This window comes from Myxocyprinus asiaticus, chromosome 2 (genome assembly GCF_019703515.2).
Source record: "Myxocyprinus asiaticus isolate MX2 ecotype Aquarium Trade chromosome 2, UBuf_Myxa_2, whole genome shotgun sequence".
Lineage (NCBI taxonomy): Eukaryota > Metazoa > Chordata > Actinopteri > Cypriniformes > Catostomidae > Myxocyprinus > Myxocyprinus asiaticus.
The window spans coordinates 66,305,231-66,324,109 of record NC_059345.1 but is presented as its reverse complement, the minus strand read 5'-3'; the positions used below and the strand labels follow the sequence as shown (position 1 = coordinate 66,324,109).

The 18,879-nt window shown below is 40.6% G+C and overlaps 1 protein-coding gene across 2 annotated transcripts; it reads right to left on the bottom strand.

Moving 5' to 3' along the window:
• Positions 1-5,138: 5,138 nt before the first annotated feature.
• On the bottom strand, positions 5,139-13,685 carry LOC127456143 (zinc finger protein 160-like). Of its 2 annotated transcripts, XM_051724481.1 has the most exons (4): positions 13,472-13,685; positions 13,073-13,119; positions 6,388-7,493; positions 5,139-5,971 (listed from the first exon to the last, which is right to left on the bottom strand). In XM_051724481.1, the coding sequence occupies exons 1-3, from the start codon at positions 13,605-13,607 to the stop codon at positions 6,408-6,410; spliced, it is 1,269 nt and encodes a 422-aa protein (XP_051580441.1). In that variant the 5' UTR covers positions 13,608-13,685; the 3' UTR covers positions 5,139-5,971; positions 6,388-6,407. The 2 variants fall into 2 exon arrangements, with proteins under 2 accessions (XP_051580441.1, XP_051580438.1); XM_051724478.1 differs by lacking the exon at positions 5,139-5,971 and having other exon boundaries at positions 6,191-7,493.
• Positions 13,686-18,879: the final 5,194 nt, after the last annotated feature.

The following is an 18,879-nucleotide window of genomic DNA, read 5'->3' as shown; positions in this document are numbered from 1 at the left end:
AAATTGGGATAAATGGCTCTACCCCCTGTTATTTGCAGTATGAGAGGTCCCGCAAGCCTCCACTGGCTTCTCTCCATTCGAACTGCTGTATGGGCGACGCCCACGCGGCGTGCTTGATGTATTGCGAGAAGCCTGGGAGGAGGGACCTTCAAACAGCAAAAATGAAATTCAGTAAGTTCTTGATCTTAGAGCAAAACTCCACACTTTGGGACAGCTAACACAGGAGAATTTGCTCCAAGCTCAAGAACGACAGCGCCGACTGTATGACAGGGGAACTCAGCTAAGGGAATTTGCACCGGGAGATAAGTGCTTGTATTGCTTCCCACATCGAGCCCTAAATTACTCGCCAAGTGGCAAGGACCCTTTGAGGTCACACGACGAGTGGGAGATCTCGATTATGAGGTTAAACGAACCGATAGAGGGGGCGCACGTCAAATATACCACCTCAATCTCCTGAAATTGTGGAGGGAGGCGATTCCCGTGACGTTGGCTACAGTAGTTCCCGAAAAGGCGGAGCTCGGACCAGAGGCGAGTTCAAAACATACACAGTTCACCCCAGTCATTTGCGGAGACCACCTCTCGCCGAGCCAACTCGGAGGTTGCTAGGTTGCAACAGGAGTTTGCAGATGTGTTCTCCCCTCTACCAGGACGTACAAACCTCATCCATCACCACATCGAGACCGAGCCGGGGGTCGTGGTACGTAGCCGCCCCTATCGATTACCCGAACGCAAGAAAAAAAATAGTTCGGGAAGAATTAGATGCAATGCTTGATATGGGGGTAATAGAAGAATCCCACAGTGATTGGTCCAGCCCAGTTGTTCTAGTACCTAAGAGCGACGGGTCTGTACGATTCTGTGTGGATTATAGAAAAGTCAACGCGGTGTCTAAATTTAATGCATATCCAATGCCTCGCGTTGAGTTGCTCGATCGGTTGGGCACTGCTCGTTTTTATTCAACATTGGATTTGACGAAGGGTTATTGGCAGATCCCCTTGACACCAATTTCCCATGAGAAAACCGCCTTCTCCACACCGTTTGGATTACACCAATTTGTGACACTTCCGTTGGGTTTGTTTGGAGCCCCGGCTACGTTTCAGCGTCTCATGGACCGAATCCTCAGACCGCATTCAGTTTACGCCACTGCCTATTTAGATGACATCATCATTTATAGCAATGATTGGCAGCGGCATATGCAACATCTGAGGGCGGTTCTGAGATCGCTGCGCCGAGCGGGACTCACAGCGAATCCGAAGAAGTGCGTGATTGGACGGGTGGAGGTACGGTATCTGGGGTTCCACTTGGGCCACGGGAAGGTGCGTCCCCAAATTGACAAGACAGTGGCGATTGCGACCTGCCCGAGACCCAAGACCAAAAAGGGGGTGAGACAGTTCCTGGGGCTGGCTGGCTATTATAGAAGGTTCGTGCCTAATTATTCGGATGTCACCAGCCCGCTGACTGATCTCACTAAAAAGGGAGCTCCAGATCCGGTCCAGTGGACGAAGCAGTGTCAGCGGGCGTTCACGCAAGTTAAAGCTGCACTTTGCGGGGGGCCGCTTTTACATTCACCTGACTTCTCTCTCCCTTTTGTTTTACAGACAGATGCTTCAGACAGGGGGCTGGGGGCCGTACTCTCGCAGGTGGTGGAGGGGGAGGAGCGCCCGGTGCTGTACATTCGCCGTAAGCTCTCGTTAAGGGAAACTAAGTACAGCACCGTGGAAAAGAAGTGTCTCGCCATCAAGTGAGCGGTCCTCACTCTCCGATACTACCTGCTGGGGCGGGCCTTCACCCTCTGCTCGGATCACGCCCCACTCCAGTGGCTCCACCGCATGAAAGATATTAATGCCCGGATCACCTGTTGGTATCTGGCTCTTCAGCCGTTTAAGTTCAAGGTGGTCCACATACCGGGGGCGCAGATGTCTGTCGCCGACTTCCTTTCCAGGAATAGGGGGGAGTGGTAGGCAGGCCGGATGCCGCCCCGATCTGAGTCGGGCGGTGGGGATATGTGGCAGCGGGGGCGTGGTCAAGCATCTCTCCGGAGAGAGAGAAAGCGGTAAGGGCGCTTACACCTGAGCTAAATTATGTCTAACACCTGTCTCTAATTTCAGTGAGCACGGGGAGAGCGGCATAAATAGACACACCGCAAATAGGAGAGAGAGAGCCTGGGCACGACAGACCTGAACAAGAAGCAAAGAGTTTTTATTACAAATGATGAGTTTATTTTGTGGAACGGTGTGTGATTGTAGGTTAACTTACTGCATAACGCCAAGACTGTGAGACTGTAATTTGTGCTGCAGAGAGAGAAAATAAATCCCTACCTGAACCAGGAAAGCTGCTTCTCGCCTCCTCCTTACAGCGGGATAAACAAAAAGACGTGTAGATTCATCCACACTGTTCCAAAGGTGTGTTCCTCCACAAAACAAACTCCAGCTGCTAGGCGGAACCAGCACAAAAAGAAACAAAAAAGGTGCCCAGTATCCTCGGACAATCAAGTGAATTTTCAGTGAGTCAGGTCCACTCGGCTGCATAGACAGCATCACACAATAACTTGCTCATTTCATTGACTTTACAAAAGACATAGCTTGCTGTGGGCATATAAATATTTTATGGCCATCCTTAGTATCTATTCTCAATTTAGCCGGGAACATCAGTGCAAAAGCGACCTTCCGTTGATGTAAGAGTTTCTTGCAGTCCTTGAATCGATCACGTGTCTCTCTTGTTGAATTCGCAAAGTGTTTCAAAAGAATGAAGCAAACCTATGATTGTAAAAGTTCATATTTTCTGTCCCTTACTGGTTTGTGTGAGCAGCTAGGAGTGCAGAAATTTCAAAACAAGAATCATCTGTCTTATTGTTAAAAGTCCCATGCTATGCACTAAACTGTATTTTTACCTGGTTATTCTTGGGATTTTTGTTGCTCAATAAACAGCATATGTGATTTCATTGAATTTGGACTCTTGTAGCCTCTATATCTGGGCCACCCCATCACAGGAAAGAAAAATAACATTTTATAACTCATTAAAAACTATCGGCAGATTAATCGGTTATCGGCTCTATTCCAACAACTTAGTTGTCGGTATCAGCTCAATTAAAAATCGGTCAACCTCAACTACAGATGACCCCAAGAACAACAAGGTCGTGTATTTCTTTATAATTTTGATAGATGGTGGCAGTGGAATGACACTGGGGCCTAATGTATGTTGCATACAAGGTATGAAATTAACTTTTTTGCCCACCAGCCACAGTGGTGGGTGAATGACCAATTTTACAAGCCACTTAAAATGTTCTAAAATGATCTAGAGTTCTGCCCGTTGTAAATCAGACACAGAGATAGTGTTATTTGGAGACCAAACACTTTTTAAAAACTGTTAATTTCAATACTCAATCCAGAAATAATAAAAGCTACATAATGTAGAAGGGTTGGCACTCCTCTGAACAAGTTATATTTCATTCCTATTTTTAGTCATTTTCATATTAATAAGGTTGCTGACGTGACAGTTAGCACTTACTGTTCATGACGAGGAGAAAAATCATCGAAAAAGCTCCAAACCTGTAGACTTCGAGCTCTGAGACATCTATATGGTATCCATTAAGGCTGCAAGATTGATTGAATGAATAAAATCATGATGTGGCCATGCACCATTACTACACCGCAAAAGGTTGTGTTATGAAACGGTTTCCATTCATTCAGCGCTTCGATGCGTGATAGCGGGGCACCCTCCAGCGGTTAGCTCTAGCAGCACGTTGAGCAGTGCTGATGTTTTCATATTAATATATAAATCATCTTGCCTCGTCTTGCCAGGGAAAGACACATTTGATGGGTCCTGGTTACCTTCTCTACCCCTCTGTGCAAAACAGCTGAATGCCAAACCATACTTTCCTCACAAGCACTATGGGTGATTAATACAGGGCTGATTGATGAACACTATTGTCTTTTCCGTGTTTCCTGCAGCACTTCACAGTTGAATTTAAGACTGCACTGCACGACTTGATGTTTTGTGATGTGACGGTTAATCCCATCTCTGAGACTATATTAGTGTCCGGATGTTGTTCGAACCAAGGCATAAAACTCACAATGTCTCATTACGAAGAACAGCAGAGTAGGCACATTAATATAGAACGTGATTATAACTGACTGGAACTACCTGTGCATTCAACGGTTTCATCCACACGCAATACAGCCAATCAGCATTGAGTATTCGAGCAGACCATGGTATAAATACATATATATATACATATATACATATATATACATATATACATATATATACATATATATACACATATATATATATATATACACATATATATACACATATATACACATATATACACATATATATACATATATACACATATATACACATATATATACATATATATACATATATACACATATATATACATATATATACATATATATACATACACATATATATACATATATATATATATATACATATATATACATATATATACATATATATACATATATACATATATATACATATATATACATATACATATATATATATATATATATACATATATATATATATATATATATATACATATACACACACACACACACACACGTATATACATACAAATGGAGGACAAAGAGTAGACAAGCACAGAAGAGAAACTTCTTGTTCAAGAACCATTTCTGAGGCTGTACTGAAATATAACACGACAAATAACCTTTAGTCCCAATGTTGTCGCATGTTATTTGCGTATGTATGCTGAGATGGTCTGAAATCATATACAGCATTCATGCACGTCACTATTTTTTCAAACTGTTCAGAGATGACTGACAGATAAGAAATAGTGAGAACTCGTCATATGCACGTTCTGCGAGACGCGCGCAGCACCAATGACCCTCTGAATACACAGTGAATTAGACACGCGTCTTGACAGGTTTTCTTACGTCTGTTCTTCAAAATATCAAGTTTGTTTCTTCAAGTGTGCGTCTTTGTGTCTAACGGCATTTCTTGTCGTCTGCCACTCCGAGACATCTTTCAGGTCGCCCGCCACAGTAGCGTGTAGATGAGCAAATTTACCTGCCAATGAACATGACATACCTGCATTTGGTGGGTGGCGGGTGCTAATTTCATACCCTGACTGCATACACAAGACAGAAACTATTCATATTGCACATTAGGGCTGTCAACAGGACAATTCACATTTTTATCTTCAATATTACCAACATTCGGACTACATAATTTTAGTCACCACATTTTTTTAATTTACGTGGTCCACAAGGTGCCGCAAGGAATACATACAAGCCAAACAACACGGTGTTATATTATTGCAAAGAACATTCCTGGCTGTTAACAAAAAGTGCGTTCCATTTTGAAATAAAAATAATAATTTTAAAAATAGATTTACATAGTTTATATTCTCAAATGTTAAGTTAAAAGTAAACGTGGGATCTACCATGTACAATGTAGGCTATACATTATCACAATACCAAAATTTAAGTAGTCGGTCGTGAAATTTGACGATTCTCAATACCAGCTTCAAAACCACAACAAATAATAACACTAACTAATATTTTAATTATGGAAGAATGGTTTCAAGTTCTTAATTATTCAAGACTAGTAAAGAGTCAGTAATAAAATAACAATAAAAAACAGCAATGAATAGAAATATATTAAAAATAATAGAACAAATAAAGAAAATTCAGTGCTTTTTTAACAGCTTTAAACGTTTTTAACAGCAGTTTTAAGAATTCAAGTAAACATTCAGAATGAAATGCAACATAAAACTACTACTGGTCTATATAAATGTGCTAGACGGACGTCTCTGAACATTTTGCTGCACTTTGTAGTTTATTTAGCTTCTCGTGCAGGAGCACTGTTTTTTAGTTGCCTAGTTAAGAATAACTTAAATCCTTAACTTAAATTTGTTCTGATGCATCCAGCCTTTTTTAAGCAAGAATGTGATCAGTCTGAAGTCATCGTAAGGGCTTGGCACCTATCCAAAATTTAAATGCACAGTTTTAGCATCTGAATGTGTATTTTCATCATAAACTCAACAAATATTTTAATATTTGAATTTTAATTATTTTTTGGGAGAAGAGAACTAAAATCATTTAATATCAAGAATACTGCAATAAGCTGATTTTGACATTGAACAATGACTATAAAAAATTAAAAAAAACTGCCACAATAATCACAAAAAAAAAAAAAAGAATATGGTCCACATTTTTTATTGACTGCAGGATTTTTGTTACTTGTCAATTAAGGAAAATAATTAATAGTCATATCAAGACCACTTACAACCTATTTAGACTGCATGTTCATACTAAAAAGAACCAACCAAACAAAAATGCTACAGTAACACAAACTCAAATGGCACAATAATAAAAAACATAAGATATGCCCTTACACCTTTTTTGTATGGTAACAAATTAGTTCTCTTGATTGATTAGCGAGTTGTCATGATCAACGTAAGCCAGGTGGCAATCGAGGCTTTTCAGTGTCTTGCAATGTTTCCCACAACGGGAACACACAAATGGACTCTCTCCATCATGGAAGCGCCAATGATTGTGAAGTTTTTTCCAGTGTTTGAATCGTTTGTCACATTGAGTGCAGCTGTACGGTCTGCTGAAGTGTGCTTTCTTGTGTTTGCGGAGTGTCTTGCGCAGGATAAAGGCCTTGGGGCAGAGCGAGCAGCAGTGTGGTCTCTCGCCGGTGTGAAAGCGTTTATGCCTCCTTAGAGTTTTCTTGAACCTGAAGATTTTAGTGCAATAGCTGCAAACATGGAACCGTCTTGAGCCGGGTCTCTGAAGTATCTGGACCCTCTGGAGTTTTACCGAGCAACTTCCATGGGTAGACCCCTGACTTATCTGTTGCAAACCAAGAGACCTGACCAGGCTCGACTCTTCTGCTTCAGAGAGCTCATTCTCTCCAGTCGTCAGCTGAGCTTCACTTTCCACTGGATTCTCAGCTTCTGTATTTTTTACTGGGTTTTGACAAGATTGAATCTCCTCTAAAGGTCTAATTTCCTGTTCTTCATTATTGTCTTTCAGCATCAGCAGTGTGACATCTACATTTGCAGTTACAGGCCTGTCGGTATTTTCTACTTTAATGTCTTCTGCGGGCACTCTCCGGTCTAGAGTGTCGAACGCAACTGAAGCAGTCACAGGTCTTGCGGGAATGTGGATTTCTGATTCTTCCGGCTGTTTTACGAGCACTGTCAAAATCTCTGGAGAGGTCTGTCTTTCAGCATCATCCAATGCTACTGTAGTGTACATTGCCTTCTTGTCTTCAGTGGATAACTGCATTTCTTTCTGTTCTGACAGTGCAGTTAATACAGGAAGTGACACCTGCATTGGAAGTGGACTGAGATTGTTTGGAGTGGTACACTGGTTCGGGACACCTTCCAGCTCTTTAGATTCACTGGGTGTCATCTGCAGTAGAATTACGGTGTCACTGCATTGCAAGCCCATTAATGTCAGTGACTCATCTGCTAAATCTTCACTGTCCCTGTCCCCCTTAGACATAAAGATAGTATGAGTTTGAAACAAAAGGCAATCAATCACATCAGTGGTGTAATTATTGTGCAAGTAAAATGAACAATGGAGAATTAACAAGTATTAACATGTCTGCTGAGCAAAAAGAAAAAGAGCAAGGAGTAAAATTACAGCAGATTACACTATGCGAGAAGTTTATGCGTCAATGGATTTTGAGTTTTATGAAAAAAAGGTTGCAATCTCTCATGCCACCCCAGTAAATCTAACAAGACAAATCACATAATCCTGCACTATTCTACACAATTTTGAAGTAGTGCAAGTAGCATGCAATTTCACACAGAAAATGCAAAGTGGGACAGCACTACACTTTAAAGGTTTATACACTAGATGGCCGAGTGCACAGTGTTTCATTTGGGACACAACTAATGTAATGCAATATAAAATAAATAAAACATAGCTACAAATCTGCTCACGAGGCTTGCGATAATACTTTAAAAAAGTAATGTTTATGCCGACGCAGACTGCAGAGGATAGACCAGGAGCACAATTATCACTTGATGTGTGTGCGCGTGCAGTGTGCATAGGCGCAGATCCAAAGCACGAGAAAAGCATGAGATGTTTCCCATTTAACTCAAGTCAAGCCAAACGCACATCACGACTAGGTGTAACAACTACATGTCCATTCGTCCCCGACTGAAGTTACAATCTCACAAACTCCTTCAGAGTTTATTCGTGATATCATGTCAACAAACAACATGAAAAAAAGGGCTCGCATCCATTTATGCACTCTATCTAGAACTCGAGCTCCGTTGTGCATACGCTGTCTTCATTGATTCACAGATTTAAGTTATAATATTATATTAATGCTGTTAATATAGCTGATTAAGCTCATATATAAGACATGTTGTTGAAAATTAATTATTAAGTTCTTAAAAAGCGCTTCAGTTTACTGGGGATCTTGCATGGGGCAATCCTCACAATACTCTCTCTACAAGTTCAGCTGTTCAAGCTCCGTTTTGCAAATGTAAGTCGTAGTATTAGACTATGCTGTTGATGGCTTGTTTATCTCATATATTTATATGATGCGTTTGAAATAGGTGATTAAAAAAAGCATTTAAGTTTACTGGTGATCGGCGCTTTCATCTCTCAACATGCATCTTAGAAGAAAAAAAATCCTTATATTACTAAGACTGCATCATTTGAATAAACAAGGTTTTATTCAACAAGTTTTTCTTCTTCTAAAACATTGTTACTGCGTTGGTACTATCTTGCAGTGTTCTTTATTTCTCATCATATTTTTGTCAACGATGTTTGAATTAAAATTGTTAATTATCCTTAATCCCGTCATTGTTAATGGAATCAAATAACACCTCAAACATTTGTGTGTAATTTCGTTGATGAGATTAACGCCGCATTCTGGACGTGTATTCAGTGCAGCTGGAAACACAATAACTAGCAAAAAATGTAAAGCATCTGACAATTGAAAAGCATCCAGCAAAGGTCGGACTGAAATATTTAATTATTATCCAGCTGGTTAGTGATATTTAGTTGTGTTGAATACTGGAATTTCACAATATTAACAGAATATGACATCTGGGATAAAATCCTTACTTCTGATGTATAAAATTGGTGGTACAGTCCAATAACAGACAGAAATGTTAAAGCAATGCAAAAAGTTCTGAATACGTTATTTGGGGTATTTTGTGATATTTTACAAAGGGTTTCATTTTTATTTTGCGTTCAATGATGCACAATAAACGCGTAATTTGTGCGCACTCCATCCCCCGCCCTTAAACTACTGCATGACACCGTTCACTGATGGTGATTGGATCCTAACACCACAGTGGTAAAATATTGCCACGTAACAGCCCTATCGTTGTCTGTCACACATCACTAAAGAGCCTCAAAACAACATTTATTGTTGTATTTTGTGATAAAATTGACATAATGCGATAGCTGAGACTAAAATGTTTCTCGAAAAGCCACTTCTGACTCAAATGACGGGAGCGCATCACAGTTGTGGAAATGCAGCTAATGGTAAAACAGTGTACACGTCTGGAACAAAAGACAACTATAACTGTGATCTCTGGGATAAAAGTCCTTCTCCCCCTAATAAGAGTCAACAAATAAATACTAGTGCTGTCAGATGATTAAAATGATTTATTCCATAATCTTTTGTAACTAATTGCGATTAATCGGCGATTTTAAAAGTGCTGTAATTTTACTCTAAATATACTTTTTTTTTTTTTCAAAATGCATTTATTTCCATCTTAGGAAAGAAAACAAAACAATATGTAACAATTATGTAAACAAGTGTTAATTATCAACATAATTTATGTCTAAAGGATTGAGACATGAGCTCATTGATGTCAGTTATTCCAACCGTTACTCATGGTCGGAGGCTTCTGTAAATATTTAGTTTATATGTAGGATTGTTTCACCCAAGTTTAATACCTCTTTTTTTTTTTTTTTTCATCCAGTTGGGACTTCTATATTGCCCACAATGTTTTGCATTTGGCAGTGTTTTTTATTGATATGCTCTTTACTGTTGTCATACATTCTGTATATCTGATACTACACTTCAGTTATAATTTTAACAACCTTTACGTGCCTTCTCTCTCCGCGCATGTGATGCATGTGTGTTTGTGAGTAAAAGTAACTTTCCACTAACTGCAAATTACTAAATTGAACTTGCCTGTTTTACCGTAAATTTTAAAAGGTGCACTCGGTACGTTTTTAGCTGGCTTTTATTCATCCCAATTGTGCCTGTGGTTTTGGACTTGGACTTTGGTACTGACATCTATCGTCCTGGATACACAGGACATGTTGCGTCTATCCATGCTGTTTTCAGTTGCTTTTTTATGTAAATGTGCTAAACGGATGTCTTTGGCCATTGCATTACATATCACTCTGTTTTTGGCGTCTTGTGCAGGAGCACCACAATTCTTTTAAGTCCTTTTGTCAAGTTAAAAAGAGCATCATCTGTTAAAAACGTGTCTCGAGACACCCGTGTTATACTCTATTCCCTGATAGCACACGTACAACACCCAGACGTCTGTTTGATGTTTGTGTTTACATCTGGAAGACGTCTATTTCACATTGTTTGCTCATCTGCAATGACACTCTGGCCTCTCTAGTTTAGGGAGGGTAGTAGGTACTGCTCCTAGTACCAAAAACAGGTCTAGTTTTTTGGGGGTTTTAGGTTTGCTTTTAAACACTTATTTACAAATTTTGCACAACTCCTACCAAATAAACATCTTTTGGAATGCAATTCCTTCTCTCTGGTGTGATTCCCCTTGTGACAGCTCTGTTCCCTATATCAACATAGTCATATTTAATACACTATTGTTTGCTTTAAGCCCATTTTAGCTGAAGTACATTAATACTGTATTTTATATAGTAGAAATGTTTACTTGAATGGAATATAACAGAAGCTGGTAGTTTGTATTGCCATGCTAAGCCACATAAGGACTTTAAACCTTTGAGTTTTTCATTTTGTTAACACTGACATGTCATAATTGTAATACCAATTAGTTCACTTAACCTAGGACATGTCATTTATTTAATTTTTATTCTCAACTGGTAATACTGTTTAAATAACATAATCTTGAGCAAATAATAAATTAGGTATATTTGATATATTAGCCTAGAGTCAATAGTTGTTTAAACTATACATTTAATACATTCATAAACGGTCTAGTTTTAGACTCAGCCTGCTCTGGTCTCGGACTGGTCTTGAACTCGGATGAGCTGGTCTCAACTACAACACTGCTAGTAACTCTGTCAACAGTGTCATGCCCATGAGGGGGCGACCCACAACATGTCAAATTAAACAGCTTTTATAGAGCTACTGACATGACTTTACATAGACAGTTTCAAAATGAACCGAAAATATTTTTTACACTTCTCATAATTACATAAAAGATCTCTAACACTGTGTTTTGGGCCGTTGCTTTGGCAAAGCATCTCTCACTCCCAGTTCAGTAATAAATATCTTTGTATTAAAGAAACAAAGACGAAAGTGATTCAATCATAAAGTAATACAAGACACGTTCACCTTGAGTATTATTTTCTTTGCTTTAGGCAGCATTAACTGTATTACCAAAACACAATATTCGAGAAGAACACACATTTGGCAGCATTTATTTGGGAACACAAGGGAATTTATTAGGCTTTATTGTTATGATTATTATTATCTTTACATTTATGATTGTCTGTAGTTCTTAATCTGTAGGCTATTAATCATTTTCCACCTGTTGTCGTTGACGGATGCTTGTGTGATGGCAAATTGGAGACGGTAAATGTTTTTGATCACATGGCTTTTTTTTGTTTCGTTTGAAGTGCAATTTGAATTTAGAAATGTCTTTTATGTTTTTCAGGTTTCAATAGATGACTTAAATTTTTAAAGCAAAAACATCACAATCTCTCCATCGCTTGATTTGACCCCTACTGCACTTTTATCTCCACTGTTTACAGGGTTCACACAAGGTCTTTTAAGTGCTTTTAGAAATGTAAGAACTGGAATACCTGGAAAATCTCCTTGTTTTGATGAAAAGTGCTTGAGATTAAAGCGGATTGTTTCCTCGGTGTAATGTGTGTCTATCAAAGATGAGGCGAGTCCACTTTCATTAAATAATGTGTCTTAATATCCTTTCTGCTCTTTACAGTCAGATAAATATTTAATTTTAATCTCACACAGCATGGATGCGCTAAATAAACCGAGAGATTCTCGTTGATGTTCGCTGAAGTGGAACACTGTGAGCTGCTCATTGAACTCTTAAAGTGACAGTAACCTTTTCAGCGTTTCTTATACAAATGAATGTAACTCAATGTTATTACTTGTAAAGTATACACATTATTTCAAACAGTGAGTTCATATCATTATTATATATACAATTTCATGATATAATATTAGTTAATATAATGTAGAATTTTTGTATTTCTAAAAATATTTATATTCACTTCCACACTTTTTTCAGGACAGGTTCTGATCAGTTTTATTGCTTGTTCTGCACCTGATCAGCCTGAATGTAGCCCACTATTTCTGAAAGCGTATTTGTTTGTGATTTACATTGTGTATTAAAGATCTTTATTTTGATGAAATTATATATTATATATTTTGATAAGCATTTTGCCAAAAAAAAAAAATTTCAGAATATCTTTATGTATAAAACTTGTTTAATTAGCTAAAACTTACTGAGTGCACCTTTAAGAACAGGAAATGTTGGCTTTAGCGAGATAGTATCAAACTCAGTCTGTCAGATTGACCGATAAACATTAGTGCATCCTCGTGCGTTTCAGCGGCAGAAAACTCAAAATCACGGATCAGGCCGTGCAAGTGCGAGTCTCATTTTACATACTATCTATAGTAAATATTGTGCATAGTACAAAGGAGGACTGAAAAGTGACTCGTGTATTGAGTGCAATAAAATCATAAAGATCTCACTTCAATCAGGTAACCAAAGTTGGCAACCCTGACAAAATAACAATTTTAGGTTAAAAGTTAGATGATTTTAGAAGTAAAAAATATATATACATATTTTAGGTGTAACCTGTAACAATTTTCTGTGCAAAATTGGGTGTTTAACACACATCTTTACCTTATTGCTATTAATTCCAGATGAATTATTACGGGTGCACTCCTCACCTGGAAAAACAAGATGACGTGAATGGTTACCAACTGCTTGGGGAAAATGTAATGCTGATGCTTATTTCTTTATCATTTCATACCATATATATATATATATATAACCCTTATAACATATCATGTAGAAATGTAAATTCTGCTCATTTTAAATTGCAATGAAGTGAATGGTGCCTGAAAATCATTTGGGTTTGAACAACATGAGGGTGAGTAAATAAAGACAGAATTATAAATTATAGATGTTTCTTTCTTCCTTTTAATTCGCTCAGCTTTCTGTTATGATCTGTAAACACATTATTTTGATATTTTGAAACTCAAACTCAAAAGGCGATGTTTTTATGTGTGAAATACTTACAGTGTTTCGTGCATATGTTGTGTGTTAAACTCTCTCTGAACGCCTCTGTGATTTCATCACACAAAACCTCCAGCAGCGACCTGAGCAAAGACTTCACCCGCTCCTGGAAACCGCCCAGTGCTGCCACATCCTCCATCTCCACCAACAAACCACTACTGTTCAGACACAGCAGATGAAACACTCATTACACCTGTGCACAAAGCGTCCGTTTCAAAGTGCGTGCCACGTCATGACGTAATCAGATAGAAACGCATTTCTGCGCCACTCATTGGCGCGCTGTGTCACGTGCTACGGAACGCCTTGGTCATTGCGGAAGAGAGGGGGTAAAATCTTAGCGTGGTGGGGAGAGCTGCCACAGAGACCTGCCGCCGCCGCAGCCAGCTCTTGGCTATCACTCGTCCTGCCATTGCTGCAGGCAGCTCTCTCTGGCTCTGTCACTGTTTTTAAATGCACATGCACATGTTTCCATACACTAGGATATTTAAAACATTTATTTGCATATTCTGTTGCCTCTACAATCTTTGTCTTTTGCACAAGAAAACTTGATCCATCCTCATAATGTACAGGCTACATCGCTTCAATATATGCAGATGTGCAACTTACTCAACAGTAAAAAGAGAGGGGGGGGAGAGCGGGCACAAACTAACACTTTTTGTTTTCTTAAGTTTGTGTAAATGTACTTTGGGTTCGATGTATTTTTCTTTTTTCACATTAATTTCACACGTGTCGATTACACATGTGGTCTTGCTTCATGAATACAGCGGCGGGGTACATTGTAACAAGACCATATAACAGCTTAAAATCCCCCTCTAACAATTTTATCTGATCTAATTAAAAAGCCTAGAAGATAAACTAAATTTTCATGTCAATAAATGCCATTTATTAACTTTACAATAATTTTGGCACTTGACAATAAATACAAAACAAAGCCACAACATTGACCTAAATAATGCATGGATTGATGACAAAACACACACATTAAGGGGAATTATGTAAATTACATATCTGACTGCATGGAATTGCATATAGTTTTTTGGAATTGGGGCACACTGTAACGCAGTGTAACAACGTGCCCCGTTGGCGCAACTGGGATTAAAACCTGGCTGGTCACGTCTGCTGACTATCTGAGAATTAAAAGACTATGTAAGATGCTAAAAGATTGGAGATTAAAATTTTACCAAGTTTGCCTCGTTTTAAATAAACAGTCAAAACGGAGATGAAAATGTATTTTCATTTTTACTTTTGCTACTTTAAAATGAACTTTTGGCGATATCGTCCAAAGTTTCTTGTTTCAGTTTTTAGAGATAAGCTGAGTTCTCTATGGCAAAAGACCATTACTGACACAACCTATACTGTTCTTATCAGGACCGTAGCTAGTTGGGTGAAAGGTGGTAACGATTCTAGGGGCCCAAAGGTCCAGGAGGGCCCACAACAAATACAAAATTGTATTTTAATAGAAAGGGACCCAGAGCAGCATACAGTCAGGGGGCCCAGAATTCCCTGCTATAGCCCTGTTTCTTATTATACAAGGCAATTAGGATAGTAAGACGTAATCAAACGTGGTGAAATGTGAACGTTTTCACAAATTATGCTCTAAAACAACTGAATTTGTATGGTCACAGACTGTGGGTTTAATGGAAATAGCAGTTAAAAAAAATGTGCTTACTTTTCACCTTCCCGACCCACGAACTTAAGAGTTGACAGATAAAAACGTTGCTGTGAAAAAATTCACAAATCAGACCGGTTAAGATGAAAGTGGTTTCACTCTTCTAGGTGTACAACTTTTTGAGCAATATGCATTATAAAATGAAGAGTCACTATGAAAACAATGGAGGAGTCAGGGGACAACGAAGTAGGTTCAAGGTCAGTCCTTTTATTTTCGCTTTCTTTTTCGATAACTCTGGAATAACAAAACAAATTAAAGTAAAGTAATAGCTCTTTCTCTCTCTCTCTCTCTCTCTCTCTCTCTCTCTCTCTCTATCTCTCTCTCTCTTTCAGATGCGATCCGTCAACGCCACAGGCAGCTCTCAGACGCGATCCATTAACGCCACAGGCAGCTCTCAGACGCGATCTGTTAACGCCACAGGCAGCTCTCAGACGCGATCCATTAACGCCACAGGCAGCTCTCAGACGCGATCTGTTAACGCCACAGGCAGCTCTCAGACGCGATCCGTTAACATCACAGGCAGCTCTCAGACGCGATCCGTCAATGCCACAGGCAGCTCTCACACATGATCAGTAAACGTCACAAGCAGCTCTCACACGCGGTCAGTAAACATCACAGGCAGCTCTCAGACGTGATCCATCAATGCCACAGATAGCTCTCACACACAATCAGTAAACGTCACAGGCAGCTCTCAGACGCGATCAGTAAATGTCACAGGCAGCTCTCAGACGCGATCCGTTAATGTAACAGGCAGCTCTCAGACACGATCAGTAAACGTCACAGGCAACTCTCACACGCGATCAGTAAAAGTCACAGGCAGGTCTCAGGCACGATCAGTAAACGTCACAGGCAGCTCTCAGACGTGATCCATCAATGCCACAGATAGGTCTCACACGCGATCAGTAAACGTCACAGGCAGCTCTCACACACGATCAGTAAACGTCACAGGCAACTCTCAGACGTGATCCATCAATGCCACAGATAGCTCTCACACGCGATCCGTTAACGCCACAGGCAGCTCTCAGATGCGATCCGTTAACGCCACAAGCAGCTCTCAGATGTGATCCATTAACGTCACAGGCTTTTAATAGAAAGGGACCCAGAGAAGCATACAGTCAGGGGGCCCAGAATTCCCTGCTATGGCCCTGTTTCTTATTATACAAGGCAATTAGGATAGTAAGACGTAATCAAACGCGGTGAAATGTGAACGTTTTCACAAATCATGCTCTAAAACAACTGAATTCGTATGGTCACAGACTGTGGGTTTAATGGAAATAGCCGTTAAAATAAATTTGCTTACTTTTCACCTTCCCGACCCGCGAACTTAAGAGTTGACAGACAAAAACGTTGCTGTGAAAAATTCACAAATCAGACCGGTTAAGATGAAAGTGGTTTCACTCTTCTAGGTGTATAACTTTTTGAGCAATATGCATTATAAAATGAAGAGTCACTATGAAAACAATGGAGGAGTCAGGGGACAACGAAGTTCAAGGTCAGTCCTTTTATTTTCGCTTTCTTTTTCGATAACTCTGGAATAACAAAACAAATGAAAGTAAAGCAATAGCTCTCTCTCTCTCTCTATCTCTCTCTCTCTCTCTCAGATGCGATCCGTCAACGCCACAGGCAGCTCACAGACGCGATCCGTTAACGCCACAGGCAGCTCTCAGACGCGATCTGTTAACGCCACAGGCAGCTCTCAGACACGATCAGTAAACGTCACAGGCAACTCTCACACGCGATCAGTAAAAGTCACAGGCAGGTCTCAGATGCGATCAGTAAACGTCACAGGCAGCTCTCAGACGTGATCCATCAATGCCACAGATAGCTCTCACACGCGATCAGTAAACGGCACAGGCAGCTCTCAGACATGATCGGTAAACGTCACAGGCAGCTCTCACACACGATCAGTAAACGTCACAGGCATCTCTCAGACGCGATCAGTAAACGTCACAGGCATCTCTCAGACATGATCAGTAAACGTCACAGGCAGCTCTCACACACGATCAGTAAACGTCACAGGCAACTCTCAGACGTGATCCATCAATGCCACAGATAGCTCTCACACGCGATCCGTTAACGCCACAGGCAGCTCTCAGATGCGATCCGTTAACGCCACAGGCAGCTCTCGGACGCGATCCGTTAACGTCACAGGCAGCTCTCACATGCGATTCGTTAACGCCACAGGCAGCTCTCAGACGCGATCCGTTAACACCACAGGCAGCTCTCACACGCGATCAGTAAACGTCACAGGCAGCTCTCAGACGAGATCTGTTAACGCCACAAGCAGCTCTCAGATGTGATCTGTCAACGTCACAGGCAGCTCTCACACGCGATCAGTAAACGTCACAGGCAGCTCTCAGACGCGATCAGAAAACGTCACAGGCAGCTCTCAGATGTGATCCATCAATGCCACAGATAGCTCTCACACGCGATCCGTTAACGCCACAGGCAGCTCTCACACGCGATCAGTAAAGTCACAGGCAGCTCTCACAAGCGATCAGTAAACGTCACAGGCAGCTCTCATAGGCGATCAGTAAACGTCACAGGCAGCTCTCAGACACGATCCGTTAACGCCACAGGCAGCTCTCAGACACGATCCGTTAATGCCACAGGCAGCTCTCAGACACGATCCGTTAATGCCACAGGCAGCTCTCAGACACGATCCGTTAACGTAACAGGCAGCTCTCACATGCGATCAGTAAACGTCACAGGCAGCTCTCAGACACGATCCGTTAACGCCACAGGCAGCTCTCAGACACGATCCGTTAACGTAACAGGCAGCTCTCACACGCGATCAGTAAAAGTCACAGGCAGGTCTCAGATGCGATCAGTAAACGTCACAGGCAGCTCTCACACGCGATCCGTTAACGCCACAGGCAGCTCTCACACGCGATCAGTAAACGTCACAGGCAGCTCTCACACACGATCAGTAAACGTCACAGGCAGCTCTCACACGCGATCCGTTAACGCCACAGGCAGCTCTCACACGCGATCAGTAAACGTCACAGGCAGCTCTCACACGCGATCAGTAAACGTCACAGGCAGCTCTCACACGCGATCCGTTAACGCCACAGGCAGCTCTCACACGCGATCAGTAAACGTCACAGGCAGCTCTCACAAGCGATCAGTAAACGTCACAGGCAGCTCTCACACACGATCAGTAAACGTCACAGGCAGCTCTCACACGCGATCCGTTAACGCCACAGGCAGCTCTCACACGCGATCAGTAAACGTCACAGGCAGCTCTCACAAGCGATCAGTAAACGGCACAGGCAGCTCTCATAGGCGATCAGTAAATGGCACAGGCAGGTCTCAGACACGATCAGTAAACGTCACAGGCAGCTCTCAAAAGTTTTTATTTATTTTTTTTAAGATATGCAGCCAATAACCTACAAACAATTAAGTCTTAAATAATGCCTAAACTAAAGACTCTGTTAACTAAATTCATCTGACTCCATACATGTGTTAATGGACTAATGGCCTACTCGGACGACACATTGTTTCCTAGAGCTGGCAGAAAATACTCAAAACAGACACAAACAGTGTATCTATCAACCACAAATAATATAATATTGAACAGCAGCCGTCGAAGTTGCATTGGAGTGACGTCACCTCCCCTCTTCGAATGATTGGCTAGAGGAGGAGCTGTCGCAAAACGCCCCCTGATTTACATGAAACTCTACTCACAAGTTTTGGAAAATCAAGCGCAGAACTTGGAAACAAAAGCAAAGAAAAATACAGC